The sequence below is a fragment of the Pelophylax lessonae genome, assembly GCF_965119305.1.
Source record: "Pelophylax lessonae genome assembly, chromosome: 2".
NCBI lineage: Eukaryota > Metazoa > Chordata > Amphibia > Anura > Ranidae > Pelophylax > Pelophylax lessonae.
Window position 1 is genome coordinate 747,406,463 of NC_138769.1, and position 19,198 is coordinate 747,425,660.

Below are 19,198 nucleotides of genomic sequence, written 5' to 3' on the forward strand. Positions count from 1 at the left end.
TTCCCAGGTTGGTGTACTTTTATTAACTTATCCAACCTTTTTTTTTTTTTTTTTTTTTACCATTTCCAACTGCCCCTGCCACCTGGCCGAAACATGTTTTGCCACTTTGGGTATGAACACCGCCACCTGGTCCCAACCTGGAATGGTTTAAGTTTGGAACGGTTGTGCACCCTGATCTGCTTCTAGTGCCTTCTTACTAGAGGAATCCCCTTCGCAATTCTTAACCTTTTTTGGGTGATATGCTCTATTACTGTCTTATGTGAAGAGGGTTTGGCTTCCCAGGTCTAATTAACCTGGTTAAACAGCCCTTGTGGTCTTTGCCCGTACACAACCTGAAACTGAATGTTGGAGGAACCTCCCTGATGGCAAATATAAGCACTGGGAGAAAAACAGCGCCGATCTTTCCTAAGCTTTTGTACCAACCACTTAAGCATAGATTTAATGGTTTTAATAACTTCATCTGTCTGTGGGTAATAGAGAGAGGTATGCAATTGTTTTGATGTGGAACAGCTTGCACACATCTGACATCATTCTTTTGACATGAAGAAACTTTATACTTTACCTGCTCTGGCCCTCTTCTTTTGAGTGGCTTCGTCTTGTATGGCTGTTGAGGGGAATCCCAGCATGTAATTATTATTGATTATTATTATTATTTTTTTGTACTTTTGCTTCATACAACCTACCCATATGTATTTTAGATATATCTAATAATGAACATTTAGAAATGCAAAGCAACTTTATTACGAGAATTCTGACTTATCTATTTTTTTTTAACAGGTGGAATAATGAATCATTGTTCTTGACCATATTGGTCTTCATAAATACTATTACTTTTTTGCAGTTCATTTGAGGATTCACACAGGACACAAGACATATCAGTGTTCTAAATGTTTTGGATTCTCTTCAACATTGATCCAGCCTCAGAGGACTACAGCAGAGGAGTAATTTCAATGTTCTTGAAGTGACTATGGCTTTATAGTAAAGTCCAACCTATTCCTACATAAGAGAAGTTTATTTCAGAAGATATTTCATTTTTGGATTGTGATAAAGGTTTTACAGTGAAGGGAAAGCTGACCCACACACAGGTTTGCAATGGAGGAGAAGCTTTTTCCGTGTTCTGAATGTGACAAAGCTTTTACAACTAAGTCGAATCTTACCAACCACCTGAGGATTCACACAGTAGAGAAGCCATATGAGTGTCCCGAATGTAACAAAGCTTTTTCACAGAAGAGTAGTCTTAACACACACATAAGCGTTCACACTGGAGCAAAGCGGTATCATTGTTCAGATTGTGGAAAAGATTTTAGAGTGAAGGGAAATTTTATCACACACCAGAGGATTCACACTGGAGAGAAACCATTTCAGTGTTCAGAATGTGACAAAGCTTTCAAATCAAGGTCACAGCTTAGTACTCACCAGATGACTCACACTGGAGATAAGCCGTATCCGTGTTCTGAATGTGACAAATCTTTTGTATCCAAGATAAAGCTTAACACACACCAGTGGATTCACACTGGAGAGAAGCCATATCAATGTTCTGAATGTGAAAAAGCTTTTACAACTGAGACTAAGCTTACCACACACCAGAGGATTCACACTGGAGAGAAGCTCTATCAGTGTTCTCAATGTGAAAAAGCTTTTACAAGGAAGGACCACTTTGTCCTACATGAGAGGGTCCACACTAAAGAAAGGCCATTTCAATGTTTTGTGTGTAAAAAGTATTTTTCAGATAAGTCGCACCTTGTCACACACCACAGGTTCCACACTGGGGAAAGGCCATATCCGTGTTCAGAATGTGACAAAGCTTTTACAACGAAGCAAGACCTTAATAGACACCAGAGGATTCACACTGGAGAGAGGCCATATCAGTGTTCAGAATGTGACAAAGCTTTTACTGCAAGTGAACACCTTATTGTACACCAGAGGATTCACACTGGAGAGAGGCCGTATCAGTGTACTGAATGTGATAAAGCTTTTAGACAGAAGTCAGATCTTAGCTCACACCAGTGGGTTCACATTAGAAAGAGACCAAATCGGTGTTCAGAGTATGACAAAGATTTTACAACCCAGAAAGTGCTCATTACAGACCAAAGTGTCCACACTGGAGACAATTTCATAACTGTTTTGGAGAATCATCAATGACTGAATTTATGTTTCCTTATGATTTTCATCATTTTTATGGAGCTTTGACTGAACATGTAATGCAATTTTCTCATTCACTAACTGGGTTGGGATCCCAAGTGTTTTCTTCATTGGCTGGTTCTGAGCTGGTACCTTAACACTGTCTCTGTACCAGAGACTGGATAGTGGTCAAGTGGCATCATGAAAACCTCCTGAAGCATTAATGGGAGAGTCCTTTTTTCAGGGTCTGCTGGCTCTTGCTATACCAGTTAACCTTGAGGGCTCCAGCTAAGCCCACCCCTCCCGTTATATATGTTCCACCTGCCCTCCCATGATCCACACCTCCCTTCCATGTTCCACCTTCTCTCATGGATGACCGCTTTGCAGGCAAGTCTGCAGCTGGGACACCAGGTAGGGAGAAGTCTCTGCTCCGTGAGAAAGCAACTTCTTAAACTGATTTAGGACTTCCAACACCAGGTTGCTGCTGTTTTTTATGGGATGTGTTTAAAAGTATCACTGAAGACAAACTGATCACTTTAGTTTAATCCGGTTTTTCCACAAGTTCAAGGAATTCCATCAGATGTAGATTGGATGTCCTTATCTTCTTTCTTTGTCCAGCTATTGCTCATTTCCATCGACTAATCACACAATATATAGATACAAGAGATCAGAACTTACAAAGTGCTGTGTGTGGTCATATTCCTACAAATTCTTCTGTGGACTGAAATTCCTTTGATTGGGATTCCACTTTAAGTGGACAAATCTCTTTTTTGCGTAAACTTTGTTTATTTATTTATTTTTTAGCGATGCTTCAATTGCAAATTATACCTTTTTAGTTTTGTGTAGTCTACCCAAATTATTATACTGTACATCCGCTTTGTGGAACAGAGAGGCTTTTATTTGGTAGGACATTTGGATACATATATTTGTTTCATTGGCCATTATTCGGAATACATAAAAAAAGTATGTGTTTTCTTTGTAATTTTACCCAAATTCAGGGGTTATTTAGTTTGTGTACTTCAATACTTCTCCTTCAAAATATAATAAACATCTGCAGATTACAATCATATCACCTCAATTAGCTCATTAGAGCTTTATTAACAATTCCACACAACATTCGTGTAAATTGTTAGACTGTGCAACAATAAGTTGTGTTGACACACAAATTGGATTGTGTATGTGTATGTATGTATGTATGTGTGTGTGTGTATGTATGTATATGTGTGTGTAAATATATGTGTGTGTATGTATGTATGTACAGTGCCTTGCAAAAGTATTCAGCCCCCTTAAACTTTGCGACCTTTTGCCACATTTCAGGCTTCAAACATAAAGATATAAAACTGTAAATTTTTGTGAAGAATCAACAACAAGTGGGACACAATCATGAAGTGGAACAAAATTTATTGGATATTTCAAACTTTTTTAAAAAATAAAAAACTGAAAAATTGGGCGTGCAAAATTATTCAGCCCCCCCCCAAGTTAATACTTTGTAGCGCCACCTTTTGCTGCGATTACAGCTGTAAGTCGCTTAGAGTATGTCTCTATCAGTTTTGTACATCGAGAGACTAAAATTTTTGCCCATTCCTCCTTGCAAAACAGCTCGAGCTTAGTGAGGTTGGATGGAGAGCGTTTGTGAACAGCAGTTTTCAGTTCTTTCCACAGATTCTCGATTGGATTCAGGTCTGGAATTTGACTTGGCCATTCTAACACCTGGATATGTTTATTTGTGAACCATTCCATTGTAGATTTTGCTTTATGTTTTGGATCATTGTCTTGTTGGAAGACAAATCTCCATCCCAGTCTCAGGTCTTTTGCAGACTCCATCAGGTTTTCTTCCAGAATGGTCCTGTATTTGGCTCCATCCAGCTTCCCATCAATTTTAACCATCTTCCCTGTCCCTGCTGAAGAAAAGCAGGCCCAAACCATGATGCTGCCACCACCATGTTTGACAGTGGGGATGGTGTGTTCAGGGTGATGAGCTGTGTTGCTTTTATGCCAAACATAACATTTTGCATTGTTGCCAAAAAGTTTGATTTTGGTTTTCATCTGACCAGATGTAACGCTCCTGCGTTTTATGTATGGTGTGGATTTTCAGCTGCAGAAATATTCCACTTCAGTAGTCATGTAAGAGAAACGCTGAGACACCATTCCCAACTCTCAATGACTCATCATGTGCGGAGGATCTCAATTCAGCAAGTAAACACACACTCAATAAGATGTTTCCTAGAGTGACTTATGTATATAGTATCACAGTGATGATAGGCTGAAGAGACAGGTTGGGTAGAGATGGTAGATGACAGACACTTGAAAGGAAATGTTCTTGAAAGTAAGATAGTAACAGATGGGATGCAGATAGGTTTAGCAATCATGTATGGTAGCAGATGACAGAGTAGCAGGTGGACATACAAGAGAGATCAACCCAGTGCAGGAATAGGTGATAGTAGGTTCAAGAGCTAGCAATCTTAGATAATGCAGATGTAGTAATAGTCCTTAGTATGCAGAGCTAGATAGTGTAAGCTTTAGTATAAAGGTTATAGAGGTTTCCCCTGTGGGGTACTTATCACTAATAGCAATGTAGCAGAGGAGAGGTTCAGCAAGAGCGGATGATCCGGTAGCGGGATACAGGGATCAGCGCAGCGTGGTTCCGACAGCGAGGTATGCTTGCAAGCATGAGAGCTTCAAGACAGGTTACCATCAAGGCACAAAGCAGTTTGAACGAACACATGTGAGTGAGAGCCGGCGATCTAAATAGCCATCCAGTCCGGCGCTCAGTGATGACAGCATCGGTCTTAAAGGTGTATGCGCACCTTACCAAAAGAGAATGGTGGGGCGCATACACTTATGAAAGAGTAATTAGGGTACCCAAAGGTACCAGAACATTACAGTACCCCCCCCTTAAGGCTGGCTCCTGAAGGCCTCTGGAGCTGGTTTGTCTGGGTACTTCGCATGAAAATGGCGAATTAATCTAGAGGCATGTATGTCAGAGGTGTTTAGCCAGGTGTCGTCTTGGGGCCCATAGTTCTTCCATCAAACCAAGTACTGAAGTCTTCCTCTGTGGATACGAGAATCCAGAATCTCTTTTATCTCGTATTCTTCTCCACCTTCAACTTGTACAGGAGGAGGAGGTGGGATAGTAGGCCTTATTCCTTGATCAGGAACATGGGGCTTCAGTAGCGACACATGGAAAATGGGATGTATTTTGAGGTCTATTGGCAATGTAAGCTGTACTGCAGCTTTTCCAATAAGTTTCTTGATTGGGAAAGGTCCCAAGAACAGAGGTCCAAGCTTTTTGCTAGGGATTTTCAGTCTTAAATTTTTTGTTGAGAGCCAAACGAGGTCCCCGATAGCGTACTGAGGAGAAGGTCTTCTGCGAAGATCATAGTACTTCTTTTGTTAACTATGAGCGTGTGCAATGGTAGTATTAAGCAAACCCAGAGAGTCCTTTATTTGGGTAAGATAGTCTGAAGCTACTGGGTTATTTGAAGGAAGGATGCGTGGTGGAAGAATAGAGGGATGAAACCCATAGTTCAAGTAGAACGGACTCTGCTTGGTCGTACTGTGGGTTGCGTTGTTGTAGGCAAACTCTGCCAGAGGGAGAAGATCCACCCAATCATCCTGTTGGTAAGAAGTGTAACAACGTAAATATTGCTCGATGCATTGGTTGACTCTTTCAGTCTGTCCGTTGGTCTGCGGATGGTAAGGAGAAGTGAGCTTCCGCTCGATCCGTAGTATGTGACATAGTTCTTGCCAGAACTTGGAAATAAATTGTGATCCACGGTCAGACAGAAGAGTTTTTGGGATACCATGTAACTTAAAGACATGTTTCATCAGGAGTTCTGCCGTTTGTTTGGACGAAGGTAGTCTGCGAATAGCAATGAAATGTGCCATTTTTGTCAGATGGTCCACTGACACTAAGATGGTATTAAATCCTTTGGAAGGAGGCAATTCCACTATAAAGTCCAAGGACACAACTTCCCATGGAGTTTGGGGTATCGGTAGACTGCATAGTAGGCCGGATGGTCTCGTAGTGTCAATTTTGGACCTGGCACAAACATTGCATGAAGAGACAAATTTTTGTATAGATGTTTTCATGTCAGGCCACCAGAATTGCCTGGTAATTAGATTAAGAGTCTTTGTCATACCCATATGTCCTGCCATAGGCACATCATGCGATAATTCCAAGATCTTGGTACGTATGGTAGGTGGTATGTAAAGTTTGTCGTTGTAGTAGAGGAAGCCTTCTGCATCAGTATTTAGTTGTGGTGGGGGTGAATCCAAACTTATACCATGCAAAACCTCTTCCTTCAAGGAACGGACAACTCCAATAATGCGTTTGTGAGGTATTATAGGAACGGAAGGGATTTCAAAGTAGTTTTCTTCAGTTAGTCGTGATAGTGCATCCGCCTTTTTGTTCTTATCTGCAGGTGTGTAGGTCACTAGGAAGTTAAACCTTAAAAAGAATAGTGACCATCGTACCTGTCGGTGCAAGAGAGTTTTGTTAGTCTGAAGATATTGGAGATTTTTATGGTCCGTGTATATAAGTATTGGTAATTGGGTGCCTTCGAGTAGATGTCGCCAATTCTCCAGAGCCAATTTTATAGCAAGCAGTTCCTTTTCACCCACGGGGTAATTTATCTCGGGACTGCTTAGGGATTTAGAAAAAAAGGCGACTGGATGAAGTGGTGAAGTGTGAGTTGGTCGTTGGGAGAGTATTGCTCCTACTGCCATGTTTGACGCATCTACCTCCAGAATGTATTGGAGGGATGGGTCTGGATGGCGTAATATGGGAGCGGAAGTAAACCTTGTCTTTAACAGGTGAAAAGCTTTATTTGCTTCATCTGACCATTTGAATGTTTTTTTAATGCTAGTGAGCTGTGTGAGGGGTCTCACAATGGCAGAGAAGTTTCTAATGAACTTCCTGTAGAAATTTGAAAATCCAAGGAATCGCTGTAGCGCTTTGCATGTGGTTGGTGTAGGCCAATCCTGAATGCAGGATATCTTACTCATGTCCATCTCGATTCCTGTTTTGGATATGATGTAGCCTAGAAAAAGTACCTCATCTTTATGAAACAAGCATTTTTTCAGTTTCACATAAAGGTTGTGTGCAAGCAATCTCGATAATACTAGTCTTACATGCCTTATGTGTTCAGACAAGGATCGTGAATATATAAGTATATCGTCCAGATATACCACAACACAGACATCTAGTAAGTCTCTGAAAATTTCGTTTATAAATCGTTGAAAAACTGCAGGGGCGTTGCATAGCCCGAATGGCATTACAAGATATTCGAACAATCCGTATCTGGTTCTGAATGCAGTCTTCCACTCGTGTCCATCACGGATTCGAATGAGATTGTATGCTCCTTTCAGGTCCAATTTTGAAAAATAGGTAGCTCCACGCACCTGCTCAATGAGCTCAGGGATAAGCGGTAGAGGATGGCGATCTTTTATTGTAATAGCATTCAATTTCCTATAGTCGATGATAGGCCTGAGACTTGAGTCCTTATTGCGGACAAAAAAGTGTCCTGCTGCTGTGGAAGAAGTGGAAGGTCTAATAAAACCTTTTTCCAAATTCTCATCCAAATAGTTTTTGAGATGGGAAAGTTCATCCTGTGAAAGAGGATAAACATGACCGAACGGCAATTTGCTATTTGGGAGTAGATCAATGCTACAATCATAGTCTCGATGGGGAGGTAGTGGTTGAGCATTTTTCTCAAGAAAAACCTCAGAGAGATCCTGATAACATAGTGGTGCAATCTCATCTGTCACCACAGACAGGATCTTCCCGAAAGACGGGAGGTTACACGTACCCTCGCAATAGCAAGAGAGGAAGGCCAGGGTCAGTTCCTTCCAATCTATGGTTGGTTGATGTGTGTGCAACCAGGGAAGTCCCAACACAATGGGAAAGTGGGGTGAAGGTATTAGATCGAAGGTAGTGGTCTCCATATGAGACCCGTTAGTAGTGACTAGGAGAGCCTGTGTCTGATCAGTGATCGGACCAGAGGATAAAGGAACACCGTTAATAAGACTTACTGAGACAGGTTTAAGTTTAGAAATAATAGGAACTTTATTTAAAGCAGCAAAACGTATGTCAATATAATTTCCACAAGATCCTGTGTCAATCATGGCCTTAGTAGTAATCCTGTTCTGGTCCCACTGTAATGTTAAGCAAACAGAAAGGTAAGGGTTAGTGATTGAAGTTGTCAATCCCCCTAGGAGGACATGTGAACACTCATCCTTCTTTTTGTAGACTAGGGGACAGACGTTTATCTTGTGATCCGGGGATGCACAGTACAAGCAGACATTACCAGATCGTCTTTTGGCTTTTTCCATAGTTGATAGAGGTGGGCGTATGGTTCCTACCTCCATAGGAACGTGGGTCAACGGCCGAAATCCGAGAAGAACTGGATAATGGCATTCCCATTTTCTCAGCCTTTCTTTCTCGTAGTCTTCTATCTATGGTGATACTGAGTTGTATCAATGCATCCAGGGTTTTTGGCAGATCCGCTCGGGCGAGCTCGTCTTTAACGGCTTCTGATAGGCCAAGCCTAAATTGGGTTTTCAGAGATGCATCATTCCATTCTGAATCAAGGGTCCATCTCTTGAATTCTGCGACAAAGTCTTCTACAGGTCTCCTACCTTGTTTCAAAGATCTTAATTGAAGATCGGCAGTACTCTGCCTATTGGGATCATCATATAGGCTAGTGAGTTCTGCTAGGAACAAGGCATAGGAGTTGAGAAGCTGGTCGTTTTTCTCAAAAAGAGAGTCTGCCCAGGCCCGAGGATCGCCTGTTAGGTAAGAAATAATAGTACAAACCTTAATGTGATCAGTAAGGTAGGTACGGGGTTTTAGCAAGAAAAGTAACTCACATGCGTTTTTAAATTCGCGAAATTTTTTGCGATCGCCTGTAAATACCAAAGGAGGATTTATTTTGGGTTCAGGGGACTGAGCAGAGGTAAGTTGTGTCAGTCTAATTACCTGCTGCGACAGAGCCTGATTGTCTTCTTTTAATTCAGCAAGTGCGTGTATTAACGCAGTTACTTGCTGTTTTAATTGTGTCACCTGAGTGGTTATTTCTGCTGAATCCATTTGGGGTTCGTTCAATCTGTAACGCTCCTGCGTTTTATGTATGGTGTGGATTTTAAGCTGCAGAAATATTCCACTTCAGTAGTCATGTAAGAGAAACGCTGAGACACCATTCCCAACTCTCAATGACTCATCATGTGTGGAGGATCTCAATTCAGCAAGTAAATACACACACTCAATAAGATGTTTCCTAGAGTGACTTATGTATATAGTATCACAGTGATGATAGGCTGAAGAGACAGGTTGGGTAGAGATGGTAGATGACAGACACTTGAAAGGAAATGTTCTTGAAAGTAGGATAGTAACAGATGGGATGCAGATAGGTTTAGCAATCATGTATGGTAGCAGATGACAGAGTAGCAGGTGGACATACAAGAGAGATCAACCCAGTGCAGGAATAGGTGATAGTAGGTTCAAGAGCTAGCAATCTTAGATAATGCAGATGTAGTAATAGTCCTTAGTATGCAGAGCTAGATAGTGTAAGCTTTAGTATAAAGGTTATAGAGGTTTCCCCTGTGGGGTACTTATCACTAGTAGCAATGTAGCAGAGGAGAGGTTCGGCAAGAGCGGATGATCCGGTAGTGGGATACAGGGATCAGCGCAGCGTGGTTCCGACAGCGAGGTATGCTTGCAAACATGAGAGCTTCAAGACAGGTTACCATCAAGGCACAAAGCAGTTTGAACGAACACATGTGAGTGAGAGCCGGCGATCTAAATAGCCATCCAGTCCGGCGCTCAGTGATGACAGCATCGGTCTTAAAGGTGTATGCGCACCTTACCAAAAGAGAATGGTGGGGCGCATACACTTATGAAAGAGTAATTAGGGTACCCAAAGGTACCAGAACATTACACCAGAGCACCTTCTTCCACATGTTTGGTGTCTCCCAGGTGGCTTGTGGCAAACTTTAAACAACACTTTTTATGGATATCTTTAAGAAATGGCTTTCTTCTTGCCACTCTTCCATAAAGGGCAGATTTGTGCAGTATACGACTGATTGTTGTCCTATGGACAGAGTCTCCCACCTCAGCTGTAGATCTCTGCAGTTCATCCAGAGTGATCATGGGCCTCTTGGCTGCATCTCTGATCAGTCTTCTCCTTGTATGAGCTGAAAGTTTAGAGGGACGGCCAGGTCTTCGTAGATTTGCAGTGGTCTGATACTCCTTCCATTTCAATATTATCGCTTGCACAGTGCTCCTTGGGATGTTTAAAGCTTGGGAAATCTTTTTGTATCCAAATCCTGATTTAAACTTCTCCACAACAGTATCTCGGACCTGCCTGGTGTGTTCCTTGTTTTTCATGATGCTCTCTGCACTTTAAAATGGACCTCTGAGACTATCACAGTGCAGGTGCATTTATACGGAGACTTGATTACACACAGGTGGATTCTATTTATCATCATTAGTCATTTAGGTCAACATTGGATCATTCAGAGATCCTCACTGAACTTCTGGAGAGAGTTTGCTGCAGTGAAAGTAAAGGGGCTGAATAATTTTGCACGCCCAATTTTTCAGTTTTTTTATTTGTTAAAGTTTGAAATATCCAATAAATTTCATTCCACTTCATGATTGTGTCCCACTTGTTGTTGATTCTTTACAAAAAATTACAGTTTTATATCTTTATGTTTGAAGCCTGAAATGTGGCAAAAGGTCGCAAAGTTCAAGGGGGCTGAATACTTTTGCAAGGCACTGTATGTATGTATGTATATATGTACGTGTGTGTGTGTGTGTGTGTGTGTGTGTGTATGTATATGTATGTATGTGTGTGTATATATATATATATATATATATAGTGTGTGTATACATATACAATACCCCTCATGTTTTTGTAAATATTTTAATTAATGGATTTTTAATACAGACTTACCTGTAAAATCCATTTCTTGAAGTACATCACAGGAAACTGAGTCATAACCACATATGGGTTATATAGCCATCTACAGGTGAAGGACACTGCCACCCATTAAAAAAGGAAGGAGCCCATCAGAATCTTTCTATAAAGGTTGCTCTCTGTTAGGTGAATAGTGTGCGGAATGCTTTGGATAGGTGACATAGGGGGATGGGCAGTAGCCCCTTTATGATCTGAGCAGTCCTTAATTCATCACCATCTGCAGGAGCCTTTTGGCTAAGATCAAGTGTAGTATCTGTTCTTATCAGTTGGTATGGGCCTTAGCTAGTACCAGTATGACCGAAACCCGGAGCGCTCTAAACATTGAGGTATGGGGAGTAGGTCATCTGGGAAAGCATGTGGGGCCCGCTGCCTTCTGATTCGAATGGGTTGAACTGTCCTAACCAGTTTGAAGGGGGCGGAAAGCCGGTTCGGGGGGGCCGGTGGAACTGCTCCTGGATGTAATGGGCTGAGGAACAGGATGGCGAGGGGGGGGCTTTCTCTCCTGGGTTGATCTGGCTTGTAGAGGGCCTGTCCCCAGTTGTAGGTAAGCTCTCCCCAAGCTGTCCAGGTTCTGATGTCTGCTGGTGGGGATAGGCTACATTTGGTCTGGCCGGGGGCTGAGATTGAAAGAGTCCGTAGTGTAAGTGCCCCTGGGGTGGCAGCCCAGGGGTGCCTTAATTTCTCACTGGTGAGGGGCAGCTCGCTGTGAGTTCTTTTGGCACCTTGGTCACTGCACTATGCACACCTTTTTCACACCTGCCTCTTGGGACAGGCCTTTTGGCTTGCACCAGAGGAATTTTTTATTCCGGCTGGAAGGCCTGCCTTGGTTCTACACATGGCACCAAAGCACTTTCCCCACTACCCTTTCCCCACTTTTATGTTTTGTCCGTCTTTTTATTTGGAGTTTGTCACCTGCACTTTCACCTTTTTTCTTTATTTGCACAGACTGGAGTGTGTGGGTCCTCGGGCCCAGCCTTAAGTCTTGGGAGGGGGTGGATATGGCCTTTTGGCTTAGTTCGCCCTCTCCCATGGGGTCTCCCTTCGGGGGATCCCTACTTAGTACTCGGTGGGGGCTGTTTCGGCAGTCCCCCTGAAGAACGGGGTCGGTCTGGTTTCGGCCAGACAGACCATGAGTACCTTATGTCCCTGTCAGGAGTCTTGCGCCCCGGGGGATTGAGGTTTCGGGTCCTACCTCTTCGGAGGGAAGACCATACGATTTCGCACACCCTGTGCTTTTTTGTGTTCTCACCTTGTGTGTGTGCACTTTTTTATGCACCGGGTGGAGTCTTTTGAGTGTGTTGCACACGCTACGGGCTTTAAAAAAAAGAAAAAAATATGCAGGAGAGATTACCTTTTCAGTGGGAAATCTTCCTAGAAGAACGTTGTCTTCTCCCAAACACAAAGACATCCTCTCTCTCACTTTATGCTTTGTCTGATCAGGATGACGGCATTTCTCCCTGAACGCAGAGTGCCCTAAACACGAGGTAAACGTGGTGCAGCATTTAGCCCAGTCCAGCTGTAGTGTAGACTTTGACAGGCTGCAGGCAGCGGGGGTGGACGCTGTACCTATGCCTACCAGGTGTATTATAATGCCAGCATTGCACACACAGGGGCTGCACCCCCCATGTACAAGGGATGGAAGAGATACAATCAGCTTGTCACCCATTCCCCCAGACTCCTATAACTGGAAGATTACATTTTTGGGTGGATGTGTTGTAGAAGAACCCAGACCACGGTATTGTGCGGTAAAAATATAATCCAACTTTATTAATCATATACAGTATCTCACAAAAGTAAGTACACCCCTCACATTTTTGTAAATATTTTATTCTATCTTTTTATGTGACAACACTGAAGAAATGACACTTTGCTACAATGTAAAGTAGTGAGTGTACAGCTTGTATAACAGTGTAAATTTACTGTCCCCTCAAAATAACTCAACACACAGCCATTAATGTCTAAACCGCTGGCAACAAAAGTGAGTACACCCCTAAGTGAAAATGTAATAATTGGGCCCAAAGTGTAAATATTTTGTGTGGCCACCATTATTTTTCAGCACTGCCTTAACCCTCTTGGGCATGGAGCTCACCAGAGCTTTACTGGTTGCCACTGGAGTCCTCTTCCACTCCTCCATGATGACATCACAGAGCTGGTGGATGTTAGAGACCTTGCGCTCCTCCACCTTCTGTTTGAGGATGCCCCACAGATGCTCAATAGGGTTTAGGTCTGGAGACATGCTTGGCCAGTCCATCACCTTTACCCTCAGCTTCTTTAGCAAGGCAGTGGTTGTCTTGGAGATGTGTTTGGGGTCGTTATCATGTTGGAATACTGCCCTGCGGCCCAGTCTCCGAAGAGAGGGGATCATGCTCTGCTTCAGTATGTCACAGTACATGTTGGCATTCAGGGTTCCCTCAATGAACTTTAGCTCCCCAGTGCCGGCAGCAGTCATGCAGCTCCAGACCATGACACTCCCACCACCATGCTTGGCTGTAGGCAAGACAAACCTGTCTGTGTACTCCTCACCCGATTGCCGCCACACACGCTTGACACCATCTGAACCAAATAAGTTTATCTTGGTCTCATCAGACCACAGGACATGGTTCCAGTAATCCATGTCCTTAGTCTGCTTGTCTTCAGCAAACTGTTTGTGAGCTTTCTTGTGCATCATCTTTAGAAGAGGCTTCCTTCTGGGATGACAGCCATACAGGCCAGTTTGATGTAGTGTGCGGCATATCGTCTGACCATTGACAGGCTGACCCCCCACCCATTCAACCTCTGCAGCTATGCTGGCAGCACTCATACGTCTATTTCCCAAAGACAACCTCTGGATACGATGCTGAGCACTTTTTTGGTCAACCATGGGGAGGCCTGTTCTGAGTGGAACCTTTCCTGTTACACCGCTGTATGGTCTTGACCCCCGTGCTGCAGCTCAGTTTCAGGGTCTTGGCAATATTCTTATAGCCTAGGCCATCTTCATGTACAGCAACAATTATTTTTTTCAGCTCTTCAGAGAGAGTTTTTAGCCATGAGGTGCCATGTTAAACTTCCAGTGACCAGTATGAGAGTGAGAGCGATAACACCAAATTTAACACACCTGTTCCCCATTCACACCTGAGACCTTCTAACACTAACGAGTCACATGACACCGGGGAGGGAAAATGGCTAATTGGGCCCAATTTGGACATTGTCACTTAGGGGGGTACTCACTTTTGTTGCCAGCTGTTTAGACATTAATGGCTGTGTGTGGAGTTATTTTGAGGGGACAGCAAATTTACACTGTTATACAAGCTGTACACTCACTACTTTACATTGTAGCAAAGTCTAATTTCTTCAGTGTTGTAACATGAAAAGAAAGAATAAAATATTTACAGAAATGTGAGGGGTGTACTTACTTTTGTGAGATACTGTATATGTGACAAATTATTAAAAGAAGAAAAGAGATAGATTGTTTACATTTCAAGAATATATTTATACCATTTATATCATCAATGCTGAGAAAGGGATTAATATATGACACGCCCCTCAATCAGCCCAGCCCACTTATGTAACCCTCTAAACATCCAAATCCCTGTAAATTCCCAGAAGACACTTTCATCTTTTATCCATAACAAGCTCATTGGGTACAAGATAACCCCGAGCCCCTCCTGCTCATTCCCACACAACAAGTCTATGTCACCATCTACAAGGTTAGAGGACCTGAAGAAGAACAAGACCATGACCACCAGGACCATCGCCTGACTGAAGCCATGCTCACATTTCTTTCTAATGCTGCTTTTATGGTCCCCTAAGATACAGATTTGGCAGATGTACATTAGTGTAACACTTCCACTATGGGCAATGGAAGGTTTACATCAGCAGCAGTACGGGCTTATAGCTATAGCACCAGGGAGCTTGTTTACATTTGTTAGGCCAACTGTCAGTTTTCTGGTGAAAGAGTGTGACGGGAGTCACTTTGGTTGGGGGGGCCCATGGAACTCAGCTTACCTTGGAGAGGTTGGGAAATCCCTCTCTCAGCTCCCTAGGCCCCTCTTATGTGTAAGCCACCCTGTGTCTATTAGGGGCACAGATTGACCAAGGAAATGATTGACAACTACTTAATGGACACTGAGAATATGGTTTGGATTACTCAAATGGGACAGTAATATTTATCAACAATATAGCTCAAGGAATATATGAAGACTCTGGGACTCTAGGCCTAGGATCCATGTTAAAGGCCTAGCTGCCTAATGCCAATAAGAGACTGCTTTACACAGTCAGACTCCTAGCAGCTGCTAATATCATCAGCTCAACCACCTGTCTTCCACACATTGTTGATTATGCTGCTTTACTCACCTGTTATCTACTGTGGGTTCTGTGTTTATACTTAGGATAATGTGTAATGTATTTAGTTTTAGCCTTGTTGCAGCACTGAGTTAATTAACATGTTAATTCAAACATTGTCTAGATGTGGATTCTCATTCACCTATTATTTCTGTCCAGATGGCTATTTAATTAGTTCCGGTTAATTATATTTCTGTACACAATTTTATCTGCATAGCATAATGTAATCAGGCACCTGACCTGGTGGGGTAATTTGATCAGGAGGATGTCCTCCTGTGTGGGAGTCTGTACAATACAGGTTGTTGTTGGTTCCAGATCTATACAAACAAAGTTGCGGCTAGTTTTATATGTAGGGCGGCTGTAATATCTGACATTTATAATAATACTGGAGGAAGCGGTATTCTGACGGTAGCACACAAAAACATTGTGGGGGTCGCAATTCCATTACAAAGTGATTCCGCTTAACTGAAGGTACTCCCTCCCCCCTTGCCATGTATATTGGGCTCAGCTCCACCTCCTTGTAAGCTCTAGACAGGCATTGTGGATAGCAGCAGAAGCGTGGAAAGTGCAAGATTGTCATTTTTGGGTTCAGCACTCTTTTTTTGGGGGGAAAAAAGGTCACATTAGGGGTTAAATAGACAACTCTTTATCCACTTGCCACCCTCCCATCGTCAAATGATGGCAGAGCAGTGGGGCTCTTGTTCTGGGACGACGTAATGTGACACTCAGTGCGGCAATCGTGGTCACGCCCTGTTCCTAGGACACAGCGCGACCCCGATCTTGGTAAAGAGCCAATGACATGGCTCTTTACCCATGTGATCGGCTACATCTAATCACAGCTGGTCACATGTAAATGAGGAAGTGCCGTTATTCGGCTCTCCTCACCTCACACTGTCAGAGTGTGTGGCGAGGAGAGCCAATCAGTGGCTCATCCTCAAAGGGGAGTCTAGGACAGATAATCAGGGCACTGATTACAGTAAAGTAAAAAAAACAGTGCTCACAATCAGTGCCCATAGTGCCTGCTCATCTGTGCTGCCCATCAGTGCTGCTCGTCAGTGCCGCCTATCAGTGCCACCTAATAGTACTCATCAGTGCTGCCTATCAGTGCCCATCAGTGCGGCATATTAGTACCTCCTCATCAGTGCAGCCTATCAGTGCCCATCAGTGAAGGAGAAAAATTACTTAAGGCCCGTACACACGATAAGAAATTCTGAAGGGAAAATTAATCCGACGACCGATCTGCCGATTTTCGGATTGTTAGTATGGTGCTTTCGACAGCCGACTCCGACTTTTCGGCCGAAAAAATCCTGGTGTGCAGGCTATATAATTTTTGTCATCCGTAATACAACGTCCCATTTTCGTCTCATTAGTACAGATTTCCATGGAAAAAAATCTTAAGAGCAAGACTAGGCATGCTCAGAGAAGAAAGACAACATACAAAGCAATCCAACAAATTACATCAATTCTGAAGTAGAATTCTGTCCTATGGGAAAATTTGTATGAAAATAACCTCTTCACTTTCCACATCAGACTAGCATGCCACAAAAAACGGATGACAGATCGTTCGATAATCTGATCGTGTGTACGGGGCTTTACTTTCAAAATTTACTGACAGAAAATAAGAAAAAAACATTTTTCTTTCTAAATTTTCTGTCTTTTTTCTTTTTGGTAAGAAATAAAAAAACCAGCGATGATTAAATACTACCAAAAGAAAGCTCTATCTGTGTGAAAGAAATGATAACATTTTCATATGGATACAGTGTAGCATGACTGCGCAGTTGTCATTCAAAATGCGACAGCGCTGAACGCTGAAAATTGGCCTGGGCAGGAAGGGGGTGAAAGTGCTCTTTATTGAAGTGGTTAAAGAGGACCTGTGATGAGCATTATGCCATCACCAAGGAGGCTATCCACCCCTATGTGATACCAATAAAGTTAGGTTAACAAATGTTTAAAAACAATAAAGTAACAAAACTGTAAAGAAAAAACGTAAATCATAAAATACATTTTAAAGCCCCCAGTTCCTGTGTGCACTAAAATAATTTTTTTTTTCACAGAAATGTGCATTAAAATAAAAAGCTGTGCTAATATTGCATTAGATAAAAAAAATGGCAACTACCACCAGTCTTTGTTTCAGTAAGAAAAAAAAAATGTTTTGGGGATTTAACTAATCTCCAGGCCTAAAATGTGAATGTAACCATGTGCATTAAAAAAAAAAAAAAGCAAAATCAACAGCAAATTACAAAATGATTATCAAAACTATAGTAGCAACTAATGCGTTAAAGCGGAGTTCCGGGCACAAAATCAATCTTTTTTTTTTTGTGCCCGTCCGCTTGTTCTCCTTCACCTGAAAAGGAATTGGATAGTTAGGTTTTTTTTTTTTTTTACTAACCTTGTAATTGAAGATCGAATATACTCACCTATTCTTCACTTCCTCCCTCTGAGCCGCGGCTCCGCCGTCACTTCCTGGCTTGCAATGATTCCTGGGTGCTGAACGTCATCGCTCCCAGGAATCAATGCGACGGCACCGGCCCCGCTCGTCACTTCCGGGGCGACGCCGCATTCCCTGCTAAACATGCCCAGAAGCTGTGGAGGAATGCGGCGCCGCACCGGAAGTGACGAGAGGGGCCGGTGCAGGCGCATTCTGGGAGAAGAGGAGGCGGAAGAAGACACAGAAGAGGACCGCGCCGGCTTCAGCTGCCCACAAGAGAGATGGAAACGCTGTGGAAGAAATTTTATAAGTGAGTATTTCTTCTTGCAGGTAAGTGCGAACCGGGACAGATCAGAGGCTAGCCATTGTGGAATATACTAGCCCTGACTGTCCCGGGGGTATGTTCACTGAAAAATGTTTTCTGCGCTCGGAACTCCGCTTTAAGAAGCAAATCCACCATAATACTCAACCAAGTTCCAACTAAACCCATCCAAGACAATGGATCCCACTTCCTCCCACCCAGGTGTCTGTTGGAACTCCTTTACCTTGTGTAGATATCTCCTTCTGAGCTCCTCATGATATAAAATAAATGTACAACACTCTCTATGTGACATCAGATTGTAGATTCCACCTTGGGCTTCCCAGAGATAGTCAGCAGCCATGCAGTTCTGTGACACCACCTTAGGTGATGGAGACACTTCTGCTGTCAGCTCTGCTATAACATCAATGGTCTCATTGGTTATCTGATCCATGACTCCAGTACACGGGTTCATCCTAATTATCTTAGATGACTTAGATTCCCCATCCCGTCTATGAAGGGATCACTGCATAAAACATTTCCACTCCAGAGAAAATGTTTTTTCTCACTGGAAGGCCAGGGGAGTATTGGGAGAAATTGAGGCTTTCCCTTACAGATATGGGAGGGGCAACATCACCTAAAGTACAGCTATGGGGGGAATTGAAGAGAAGACATTTTAGGAGCTCTTTCCACACAAGAAACAAATGTTATCTGGAAGGACTAAGAATCCATTGGGACCAATGGGCATTAAACATTCTGCAATTACATTGAGAAACCATGAAATGTTACTGGCCTGTGATTGGCTCTCCTATTGTTAGCGAAGTGAGACTCCACTTGTCAGTGTCATTGACGGAATTTAAAGTGATACTAAAGCTTTGTTTTTGTTTTTTATATAACAAACATGTTATATTTACCTGCTCTGTGCAGTGGTTTTGCACAGAGCAGCCTGAGTCCTCCTCTTCTCGAATACCTCACCAGTGCTCCTGGCTCTATCCTCCTGCTGGGTGCCCCCACAGCAGGCAGCTTGCTGTGGGGGCACCCAAGCAGGCACACTCC

The 19,198-nt window shown here is 42.9% G+C and overlaps 2 protein-coding genes across 2 annotated transcripts in view; both read left to right on the top strand.

The window, feature by feature from the left end:
- Nucleotides 1-19,198, top strand: part of LOC309548373 (uncharacterized protein) — a gene marked incomplete at both ends in the record, with an annotated part of 539,651 nt that overhangs the window by 322,605 nt on the left and 197,848 nt on the right. The window lies entirely within an intron of this gene.
- LOC309547875 (uncharacterized protein) overlaps nt 811-19,198 on the top strand; it is a gene marked incomplete at its 3' end in the record, with an annotated part of 75,903 nt that continues 57,515 nt past the window's right edge. The window contains exon 1 of the mRNA XM_082247877.1: nt 811-2,007. Within this exon, the coding sequence (XP_082104003.1) occupies nt 1,093-2,007 (915 nt within the window). The 5' untranslated portion in view covers nt 811-1,092. The remainder of the gene's footprint in view (nt 2,008-19,198) is intronic.